Genomic DNA, 11,569 nt, shown 5'->3' with positions numbered 1-11,569 from the left:
GAAGCGCGAAGTGGCGAGGGTTCACTGTACTCTAAAGAGATCTTGTGCAGCAGATTCACCTAACGGGGCTTCTCTTTTGATCTCTTGACTGCTGCTTCCACGAGCACTGATTGTGGATCCAAGCAAGACAAAACCCTTGTCAACTTCACCCTTTTCTCCCTCTATCATGATGTCTTCTATTGATCCAGTTGTGAGGAGTGTGGTCTTCTTGACATTGAGTTGTGATCCGTATGAATGCTGCCATCCTTGATCTTCATCAGCAAGTGCTTTGAGTCCTCCTCACTTTCAGCAAGCAAGGTTGTGTCATCTGCACATTGCAGGTTGTTAACAACTCTTCCTCCAAACCCGACGCCATGTTATTCATAGAATCCAGCTTTTCTCTGATGATTTGCTCAGCATACAGATTGAATAAATATGGTGAGAGGACACAGCCCTACCAAACACCTTAAAACTATGCAATCGATTCCCTTGTTCCATTTGCACAACTGTCTCATGATCCATGTACATACATGTTCTGCAAAAGCCCAGTGCGGTGTCCGGGAATGCCCACTCCCATTCCCGAACGTCGCCCACGGTTGATTACATTCCGCACAGTCAGATGCCTTGGTACTGTCAGTCAAACACAAGTAAACATCTTTCTGGTTTTAAAACAGTGAACCACGTTCAGAAGGTTAAACCCACCAGAAGCGCTTTGGAAGAAAGATCGGATGACTTGCTTCTGAAAGCCCTGGGGAACCCAGTCCTCCTTGGATTTGACTCCAGAGCAATGGACTTGTTTTTAACGAGGAACTTGATGCTCCAGCAACGCTTGCCTCTGATGCCGGCAGCCGGCATGCACACACCCTGGGACGTAGGCACTGCTATTGTTGAAAGCTAGGTGCCTCCGATATGTTCGACAGCTTGCCCAACCCTGACACAGGTAGCAAGTGGCCGGAGCAGGGTTGGAACCCAGATCTTTGCCCCCCCCCCACCCCCCCACCCCACCCCCCACCCCCACCCCCCTTACCTGTCTGCCTCTGGCTCCTCTACTTGTCTGCAACCATCTGTCTGTAGTCTGTTTTCTCCCCTTTGGCTGTGAGGCTTTGGGGGTAGTGACTGTCATTCATTGTCCTACCCCCACCCAGCACGGAGCTCAATTGCTCCTGTCAAGTTTAAAGTCACTCCGTCTGAATCCACCGGGCAGCGGGCTGACGGTGTGGTTTCAGGTTTATCCTTGTGGGGAAGTAGCACCACCTAGTGGTGGAGCCCAAGCTGACTTTAAAAAAAACACATAAAGCAACAAACTAACCAAATGTCCTGCCATCCTGTTCCCTAGAGTGTCCCACTGTAACTCTTTGCCGGGTTCAAGTTGCTGACCAGGTGGATCGCAGCCCCTAGCATTGCCCCTCCTGGTGGCTCCCTGTGTCTCAGAGAGAATTATGGCCCCAGGATTTCCAAGGGCTCCTATTTGCAGGCAGCTCTGTGACTAGGGTTGTACCTCTCTCTGCAGCCCAAGGGAAGGGCCTGGACAGCCTTCCAACCCCCCCTTCCCAGGGCAGAGCAGCCCACTCACGCAAAGGGCCCCCAGCCTGGCCAGCCCTTGACTGAAGAGGCCCGCCTCGCTCCGGGCCTCGCTGGCTTCCTGGGGACAGCTCAGTCTTGGATTCAGTGGGCCCTGTCTGTGCAGACATATGCAAACCCAATTCCTTGTTCACAGCTGGAGGCCGCCCCAGCTCAGGGAGGGTGAGAGCTTTATTGAGACCTTCACAGAGCCCAGCTGCCTCCCGCCCAATCCCTTCATAGAGCCCTCAGCCCTGAACTCCACTCCAGAGGAGACATGGCTGTAATCTCACCCAGAACAGGTCCCTGTACCTCACCTAGGGTATGTCCCCAGAGTCCCCACGTCCCTCCTGGCTCCACAGCCTGCTGTACTGCTGGTTCTCTTGGAGCCCAGCCGCCTCCGGCACCTCACAGGTCCTTTGTCCACACTGAGCAGTAGCTGCACAAAGGATGCTGGTGTGGTCAGTGGCCATCCTGGGGGTGCCAGGTGTCAGTCTTTGTGAGTCTCGCGGCTGACAGTCTCCCCGCAGCACCAGCAGCCTCGAAGGATCCCCGGGAGAAGCTGGAGGAAATGCCCCCCAAGGGCTGCAGCCACTCCAGACAGGCCCCAGTTGTCCACAAATTGGAATGAATCACTGTTTCCTGAAGTCGTGGTGGCCCGTTTACAGTGAACCCTCGTTTATCGCGGTTAATCGGTTCTAGACCCTACCGTGATAAATGAAATTCCGCGAAGTAGGATTCCTTGTCACGATGCGCTTTGCTTCCTTGTTGAAAGTGAAAGTAGCCGTAGCACGGATGTTTTTTTCCTCTTTACGGAGGGAGCGAACGGAAGACTCATTCAAGTCGAAATGGCGTGCAACCTCCACGATTTTCTTGCCATCTTTGATCATATCCAAAAGTTTTACCTTTTCCTGATGGTGAGCATCTTCCTCTGGCGCTTATTTTTATTGTCAGAAGGCTTAGAAGAAGCAGCTCGTTTAGGAGCCATCATAGGGCTTAGATAAAATTTCTTAAAAATCGCAAACAATTACAGTACACTGTACAAAAGCAAAAATGCATCTGATACGTAGCTCCGATACGTAGCGATGCAGACAGAAGCGTGTACAGTATGAGCCAATCAGTGGCAGTAATGACAGAGCATGCGCTGTTACGCAAAAACTGCGATAGAGTGAAGCTGCGGAAGTCGAAGCGCGAAGTGGCGAGGGTTCACTGTATAGCACAGCAAGCTCTGAGCCTCTCCACCCCTAGGCCTGGGAGCTGATGTTCTTTTATGTCTTTTTTGAGAGGCAGATCTGTTCCCAGTAGCTCAGGGGCAGGCAGCATAACGTGGTGTTAGGGGGAGATGGTCCCAACGTATCTTCATGTGATGTCAAGCCTGTGTGCATTGGCTAGTCTGCCCAAAAGATGCTTCTTGTGTCAGAATCCTCAGGGTGCCCTCTCCGCGGACCACGCTGTCCAGTCGAACTTCCTGTGATGATGGACATGTTCTATACCTGCCCTGCCCAGCACAGTGGCCCTAGGGCGATGGAGCCTTTGAAATGCCGTTAATGTGACAAGGGAGCTAAATGGTTACTTGAATTTCATTTTCATTCCTTTAAGTTTAAATAAGCAAGTGTGGCTCCCGGGGTTCAGTCCAATCTGGCCAGGCGTGTGGCAGCCCCCTGGGTTTCTGAACAGCTGTGTGCTGGAGGTCTTGAATGATCATGGCCTTTCAGGAGGGCCCCTGGGTAATGTAAATGGTTTGCACTTTACTATTAGCAAGGGCAGCAGTTCGAATCCACCAGCGGCTCTGAGGGAGGAAGATGAGGCCGTCTGCTCTCAGAAGGACTGACAGCCCCAGGCACCCCAGGGAGCTGTCCTACTCTGCTCTGTCTTTGCAGTGGATTCTTCTTCTTCTTTTTTTTTTTTTCAACGAACCTAAAGATGTGGAGGAAAGGCCTGGCGATAACCATCTGTTAAAAGGACAGCCAAGGAAGCACCATGGAGCACTTCTACTCTCGGATCCGGGAAGGCGCCCTCCTGGGTCGCACACAGAATCATCACTTGGCAGAACTGAATGGCAGCAGGTTATTGGTGCTTGGTTTCTTAAAGCCTCTCGGAAGTGAATCACCAGGTCTTTCTTCTGAGGGGCAGCAAGGGGGATTCAAACCACCAACCTTTTGGTTATTAGACGAGTGTTTCACCATCCAGGACACCCAGGGCCTCCACACACGTGCCTGGTGCCTACCTGATGGAGAAACACACCCGGAAATGTGATCGTTTGAAATCACCCTGTCCCAGCTGGAAGACCATCTCAAGGTTCATTTCTCCCCGCTTCTCGGGAACAGTTGATCGGGAGACACGGCCTTGGAGATTCTGCGTTGCTCTAGAATGATTGACGTAGGCGAGAGACTTCTCCTGGCCGCTCTCAGTGCGCAAGCGTGGCGCATCCCCAGCAGAGCCAGCCTGGCCCATTTATCCAGATGCTGCCTTCCTTTCTCAGTCCGTAAAAGTTTCAGAGTCAAGCAGCACCCTGAGCCCCGTCTCCAATCTCCACTCCCATGCCCTCCCAGCCGGGTGAGCTTGTGCTTGTGGTTTGAGATCTTTTCTAATTACACTAAGTCACACCGACAGGTTCTTGGATCAACTTATTCTAAATAAATACCAGGGAGCTTCAAAAAGCTCACGGTGTGCGTGTGTGTGTGTGTGTGTGTGTGTGTGTGTGTGTGTGTAAGCTCCATGATCTTTTCACCTAGTTTCCCATGAGGGTTTTGAAGGTCCCCTGTTCACTGGTTGGACCTGACACCCCCTTTCACAAGTGCTGAGGCATGTCCTTCGATGGAGGAGTTTGGGTTGGGGTCAGCTGCCAAGGGTTTGAATCCCATCTCTGTCACTTACTATTAGTGCAGCTTTGGGCAAGTCACCCCCACTGCCGAACGGAGGGAATGAAAGCCCACCTCCTACAGCTCGATACAATAAAGGAGAAAGCATGTTGGCTCGCACAAAGCATTTATTTACAGCTTGCCACAAAGCACGTGCTCGTGTAAGCAGGAGCAAATCTTTCTTCATTGCTTGACAAACTTCGAGCAAAGGTTTTCTACATTTTGTTTTGCCCCCTCCCCTTTGGAAATCCCCCAGGAGGCGCTCTTGAGTCTTCTTGCCTCGCTTTCCCCAGGGTGGCCCACTTCCCAGCCTTCCCTGCAGGCTTCACCTGGAGCCCCCCACTCGCTTCTCATCCGCTCGAAGGAGGACTTCTGCCGTGCCCGCTCTCCCCGGGTCTCCTGTCTTTGGCATTTAGGGGTGTGAATGCATGCCTACCTCCCTACTCTCGCATTCGGAGAGAAGAAGGGGCCATCTTTCCTCCTGATTCGGGCCCCCGGAGACCGCACTGTCTCCGTTTCTCTTTTCCTCCCAGTTCTTGACTTCCCTTGGGCAGTGGCCCAGGCTGCTGTGGGCTCCCGGCTGGGGAACCGACATTCTCAGTCTCCAGCTGATTCCCCGGAGGAACCAGAGCCTGAGGGAGAGCTGGGAAGGTGGAGACATTACAAACACAAATGCATTTTATTGGTAAGGCAACAGCATGATACAGGACAGAGGCAGAGGCCCCACAGGGCCAGGGCAACACGGGAGGTGGGGCAGGGGGCGGGAATCTGATTCACATTGAAATGAAGGCTGAGGTGACCCCCCCCCTTTTCTGATGGGCCAGCAGGGAAGGACAGAAGGGACCTAGGATCCAGGCTCGCTCTGTCTAGAACTCAGGGCTGCCCCCCAGGGATTGGCTTGGCCCCTCCATTCCGGTCACTGCCATCGAGTCAATTCTGACTCAGTGCCACCCTATGCATGGGTTCTGAGGCTGGGGTCAGCCACTAGGGGTGGGCAGTGGTGCTGAGCTCAGGGTGCTGTGTGAAGAGAGCCCTGGGCTAGAGTCCACAGCCAGTCCTGGTGTTACCTACCTCTCACAGTTACACGAGCCACTCACTCTTCGTGAAGAAGAGCCAGCTTCCCCGAACGAGGGGTTGAACGCTGTCAGCAATTTCCCAGCTTTCTCTCCTACTGAAAAGCAAGTTGGGCCCATGTGTCCTGCAGCTGGACTCACACAAGAAGGGGCTCTCCCTGTTTTGTGCCAATAACAAGAATGAACGTATAGATTGATCACCAGGTAAGTCCTCCCCGCTGTCAACATCCCTTGATCCGCGGGGTACTTGCGACCATGGAACCTGATTCTGAAAACACTCGCCGGCCCGTAGGGAGGGCGTTCTGCAAAACGCACTGTGCCGTCCAGGTGTCTCCCACCTGAAGCATACGGGGCAGCACGGGCTAAGGACTCCGTGATGCTTTCTGAGGCAGAGTCAGATTCCTCCCAGGAGCCTTAGGAGGTGCCTCCTCTAGAGGCTTGGGCGCCACACTCCCGCTATGTCCAGTGCTGACAGAGCAGGTACAGCTGGGGTCCCCAAGCTCCCATGACTCCTGGTGGAAGAGCCTCCTGCCACACAGGCCCCTCCCACCTACAGCTCACGCTCATCCCAAAGTGCAAGTGGAGCAAAGTGGCCAAGAGTTCCCACTTCCTGGGCTGGCACAGGAGTCACAAGGAAGGCGCCCTTCCCTGTCCTGCCTCATGGGCCCCCTGAGGCTTTTGGGAGGTGGAGTGAGGGGGAGAAGGGGACCCGCCCTACACTACCGCACCCCTAAATACTCTCTCGGACCAGCGTCCGAGGTCAACTCCCTCCCCTTCCCGGCCTTCCCTCCTGCAGTCTTAGGACTGCCGCGTCAGGAGCAGGACCTGGGGCACCGGGGCCTGCATGTCTTCATCACCCATCCTGCAAGGGGGAAAAGACACCCCCTCCCCACCCGGGACCCAGCTGCTAAGCAGAGCGGGCATGGTGTCTCCAGGCTCCAGGCTGGTCAGGAGGTGGGGTGGGGGGGCAATTCCATCACAGGGTGAGGCTCCACCACTGCAGGTGGTGGTGTCCGGGCCAGGGAGGCAGGTTCTCTCTGCTGGGGCAGGGGTGGGGTAGGGTGGGGTAAGGCACTGGTGGGGTGAAGGGTAAGGGCGGTGCTGGGTGCTTTCCTGCTTGGGGACAACTCAGGCCAGCCACAGGGATCGCTGGTGGTAGAGGGAGGGCTCCTGCCACACCAGCCCCTCAGGCTCCAGGTGGAAGAGTCGTGGCTCGGTGGCCACCATCCACCATCCACTACTTTTCCGTGAGGCCAGGTGTGGCCACTCTCCGCTGTCCAAGCCCTGCTTTCTTCCCTCCTAGGGCCTCAGGCTGAGTGGGGTTCTGGGCAGGTGGTCCCAGGAATGGAGGGAAAGAGGTCCCTCTGGGAGAAGGTGAAGCTACCACAGGGGCGCTGACGGGAGGGCAGGGGCACTGAAGAACCGGACAGGTATCTTGGGCTGTGGGGGTGGGGGGAGGGGACAGGTGTGACCTCAGTCACCTTGTTTTGGTCATCCTTGATGGTGAGTGTCCTTGACTGGCAGGTTGTTCTGGGACCCCACAGCAGGAGGGGGTGGGACTGGGGTGGGTAGGAGGAGCAAAGAGCCCCCCAGGGCTCTGGACAGTGGGAGGAGAAGGTACCGGTTGCTTGGTCCCTGAGGAATGGGCGCTTTCCTCCTGTCTGCCTGCTCCCTTAACATCAGTCGCCTCAGGTGTGTGGGGGCATCCCCGGGCGGGGTTCTGCCTTCTGCCCCGCTTGAGTTTCTGGGCCAAAGAGCAACTCCGCTGGACTGAGGTCTGCTGGGATGGGGTGACCCGGGGCCTGCAGGAGAGGGCGGCCTGGGGCTGAGGATGGGCCAGAGGAACAGGGCCTGGACAGGGGGTAGGGGACGGACTCCAGGGGGTGTGGGCAAGGCTGCTGGGCAGCCCGAGGCTCCCTGGGGAGGGCCCCAGAGGCCACCCTGGTCAGGAGATCTCGTTTCCGAACACCTCGAGCAGCAGGGGCGTGAGCTGCATGCTGTTCTCGGGCTGGAGGGACAGGCAGCGGTACTGCTTGGAGTGCTGCTCATTGAGGCTGCGCAGGTCGGCCAGCTTCTGGATCATCTTGGCGTAGAGCAGGTGGCTGCCCGGGGGCGGGTGGCGGCAGCGGATGTAGGTCTGCAGCGTGTTGGACAGGCGGTCCTGGATGGCTTCGATGAGCGCCGCGTCCTGCACCCCGGGCCGGTCTGCGGGCCCAAGGTGGAAGGGGCACGGGAGCTCAGACCCAGGGGCAGTCCCTCTCACGCTCCCCCAACACCCCTGCCTGCAGACCCTCAGCCCCCAGCCCTGTACCCTCCTAGGCCACCCCACCCACTTCCCGTACAGATGCCTAGCTGGGACACCCCTGCCCTGCCGGAAACCCCTCAGCGACTTCCCCCTGCACCCAGCGCTCCCTTCCCACCTCACCTGCCCCCTCATCCCGTGTGCCAGCTCTCCCGTCAGCGCCCACTGCCCAGTCCTCGCTGGCCTCCAGGCTTCCCCCCTGCCTAGCGCTCAGCTCTTGGCCTGGCCTGGCTCTCACAGCCCATTCTGGTGATTTTGGGGTTAGGAGTCGGCTCTGACTCACACGGATCCCACGTGACAGCGCAGAACTTCCCCAGAGTGGGGCTTGGGGCCGTCACCTTTACAGGGGTGGACGGTCGCCAGAGCTGCTGACTTAGGTTTGAACCTCCAACTTGAGGTTAGCAACTGAACACGTAACCATTGTGCTGCTAGAGCTCCCCCAGGGAGCAGCTTAAAGACCCTCCTGACCTGGCCCTCTCCCCAAGCCCCACACTGCATTCCGTGGATTGATAGTCTATCGCCCGGCCAGTCATGGGACCATGCACTTCCGGACGTTAGGAGTCTCGGCTCATTAGGAATGAGCCACTATTTGCTGCTTTCTCATTTTTCTCACTGCTGTCCAGGCGATGCTGATGCAGAGAGACCCTTTGGGACAGGGCAGGACTGTCCCTGTGGGCTTTTGAGACTGTGACTCTGGATGAGAGGAGAAAGCCTCCTCTTTCTTCCACAGAGCAGCTGGTGGATTTGAACAGCCGACCTTGCGGTGAGCAGCCAATGCATCACCACGACACTGTCAGGGCTCCTGATACAAGCTCCTTCTTAGCTTCCCAGGTGAGAGCCTGGGTCTTGCCTCTGCCTGGTACAGTGCCCGGCCCTCGGGAGGTTGCAGTGGGAGCAGTGGGCAAGGGAGGGCCTGTGTGAGTGCTGGCTGGCTCGCTGGGGGCTCCTGCTCATTCCTTCTCTGGGCAGACACCACGCACTTGTCCTCCACCCTGGACACAGTGCAGACTGCGGCAGGGCCGCTGGCCCTGGGCCTTACCACTAACAGACCACCTCTGCCTTCTCTCCTGCTTCCTGCCCGAACAGGCATACAGGGTCAAGGGTCCCAGGACCCTGGCTCCAAAGCCAGTCAACAACACCCATCCGATACCAGCAGGACTTTGCACTCCGCCCCTCGAAGGGAAAGTCCTATCCCCTTCACATGAGAGCAAAGGGTGCTGGGGATCAGAGGCACGCAGGACGGCCTGCGGCCCGGTGGGGGAGAGTCTGTAACACTGCGCGCAAAGCCGAGGGCAGCGAGGGAGGCCCTGCAACGGGGGTGTGCCAACCCAGCCGGCAGGCCCTTCCCGGGCTGCCCTTCCTTCTTCTCCTGTCTCCCTACAGATGGCCCCCTCCCCAGGCCCCCCAGAGCCTCGCTGTGAGGCGGCCTACCTGGGGAGACGATGCAGATGGCCATGAGCAAGACGTGCTCCTCCTCGTGCAGGTTCAGCTTCTTCAGCCCCACCTGGAACTTGAGGAGGGGCTCGATCAGCTCCAGGTTGTGTCCGGCTGTGCGAGAGAGAGGCCCGGCGTTGGGGGCAGAGCTGAGTCCCTGGCCCCACGCCGGCGAGCCGGGCGACGGGAGCCCGCGTCTGGGAGCTGGGCAGGGGCGCACCTTTGGTTACATCGTTGATTCGGTAGGTGTAGTCCTCGCTGCCGCAGGCCCAGGACATGTTGTCCATGGTGAAGGACTGGTTGGAGCGCAGCATGATGACCTCGATGGCACTGGACTTGAGCAGCACTATCTGGTCCTCTGAGGTGAGGTCCCTGTTGGAGGGAGCAGGCAAGGAAGGGGACCTTCAAGTCACACACCTCGGCCGGGGGGGTTCGGCAGGGGTGGACCCTCCAGGTGATTGGCCGGTGGGGCCTCCACTGAACACCTGGCAGCCTGGCCAGACAGCACAAAATCATCCTTTGAGGGAGAACAAGTTAAGGCTGGGGATCGCGACAGGCCAACAACGACGGCGAGCCACTTCCTGTGGCCTTGGAGCTCCGTCCAAGCCGCCGGAGTTAGGGAAAGGGAGGCAGACATTAAGGAAGCCCTGGTACTCGGTCATGAATCTGACAGTCCGCGCATAGCGAGGCTGGAGTCCTCTTCAACCAACTCCGACGTTTCCACGATTTCCTCTCGCTGGTCCTGTTCTGGAGCCTCCAGCTCCGCTAACAGCAGCACATCTTCTGGGCCCTGGGCCTCCCTCTCCACCTCTCCAGCACGGTCCTGCTACAGAGGGCCAGCCTCTCTTACGAGGAGCCTCCAGGCTGGCACCTTGGACTCCGTGGTTCTCTGGCCCCTCATCACTCTCTGGCTGGTGCTAGGGGGAACACGGTGCCTGTGGTCAGGACTCCTCGCTGGCTCTTCGGTTTCCCCAGGATCGAGCCTGTACGCCCTCGCTTGACTACACACTGTCTTTCCAGCCTCCTCTCCCATGTAAACTCCAGTCCAGCACCCACCGGGCTGCTTCATGTTCAGATGGCAACATGCCTCAGAGCGTGCGGCAGCTCCGGTACCCGACAACCTGCTCCCAGTGCTCTATCTCTCCCTGTGTGGTCTCCATGGAGCCCCCCTCCCCCAGCCCTCCTGAGCAGAACATTGGCCAGTCCTTTAGAGCTCACTGCCTACTGCCTGCATGCTGCCCTTGCCCTTCAGCTTTGTGGGGGCTTTGTTTCTGCTTCTGACCACCACCCAGTCAACCCCTGGCTCACGGTGTTCCCCCAGGCCCATGCGCATCCAGCTGACGACAGGTTCCACGCTCATCGGGGCTGGTGGCAGAGAGAACCTCTGTCACTGTGGGGTCTGTGCCAGCTGCCTTTCAGAAGTAGGTGGCCAGCCACCTTTCTTCCCGAGTCTTCTTGGTCGGGAGACTCGGCGTCATCGCCCCACACAAGCCTTCACCAGCAGATGGGCAGAGGCTGTATATGCACGGAGTACCCTGGCCAGGATTGAACCCATACCACCCACCGTGTGGAAGGTGAGGTCTCAACCCCTGAGCCACCACGGGCCTCATCAATGCCTACTTCTTGACGACCTTGGCCCAGCCCACAAGCGAGTCACTGGGCTCTGGGCACAGGGAGTCGAACAAGCCAGAGGTGTTAGATTGAGTAATGGGGCCAAGGGCTCATCCCACACTTGTGAATCACGAGCTGGGCTTGTCTGAACGAGGGCTAGGACAAAGCAGAGCCGTCACGCTGCCACCGAAGTTCCTGCCTTTCTCTTTCTGACCCGACGTTTCCTCTTGTATCCCCTTAGGCAGACGGCCCTCCTCTCTGGCTGGACCTCACACTCACTGCCCGCAAGCCCATGTAGATGCACAGAGGGCATGGAGAGGGCATGGAGAACTGCCCCTGTGGGTTTCTGAGACTGTAACTCTGTATGGGAATGGAGAGCCCCGTCTTTCCCCCACAGAGCGCGCTGCTGCTGGTGTTGAACTGCTGACCTTGCGGTTAGCAGCCCAACGCATAACCACTATGCCACACCACCAGGGCTCCTCGTGGCTGCCCGAGGACGTGTTAAAAAAGACTACTAATAAAGATGGGATGGGAGCAGCATGCACTGGTGAGAGTTCTGTCGTGACCGGGGCAGGTGGTGGGCAAAGGGAAGAATCCGCCAGCTGCTGCAGAGGAGAGAGACGGGGCTTCCTGCAAAGACGGACCACCTCGGAAACCCACAAGGGCAGCTCTACCGGGTCCTGTAAGGTTGCTGTGAGTCAGCACAGGCCTGATGGCGGAGAGTTTGGTTTGCGGTTCACAACACAGCG

The 11,569-nt window shown here is 57.6% G+C and overlaps 1 protein-coding gene across 1 annotated transcript in view; it reads right to left on the bottom strand.

Moving 5' to 3' along the window:
• Positions 1–5,056: 5,056 nt before the first annotated feature.
• Positions 5,057–11,569, bottom strand: part of VDR (vitamin D receptor) — a 23,386-nt gene continuing 16,873 nt past the window's right edge. Inside the window, exons 6-8 of the mRNA XM_045287232.1 lie at positions 9,430–9,581; positions 9,207–9,323; positions 5,057–7,678 (exon numbers count right to left, since the gene is read on the bottom strand). Of these exons, the coding sequence (XP_045143167.1) occupies positions 7,419–7,678; positions 9,207–9,323; positions 9,430–9,581 (529 nt within the window). The 3' untranslated portion in view covers positions 5,057–7,418. The remainder of the gene's footprint in view (positions 7,679–9,206; positions 9,324–9,429; positions 9,582–11,569) is intronic.

The sequence above is a fragment of the Echinops telfairi genome, unplaced genomic scaffold (assembly GCF_000313985.2).
Source record: "Echinops telfairi isolate 266 unplaced genomic scaffold, ASM31398v2 ScPeMD7_12;HRSCAF=54, whole genome shotgun sequence".
NCBI classification, from domain to species: domain Eukaryota; kingdom Metazoa; phylum Chordata; class Mammalia; order Afrosoricida; family Tenrecidae; genus Echinops; species Echinops telfairi.
This window is presented reverse-complemented; position numbering and strand designations above follow the sequence as displayed.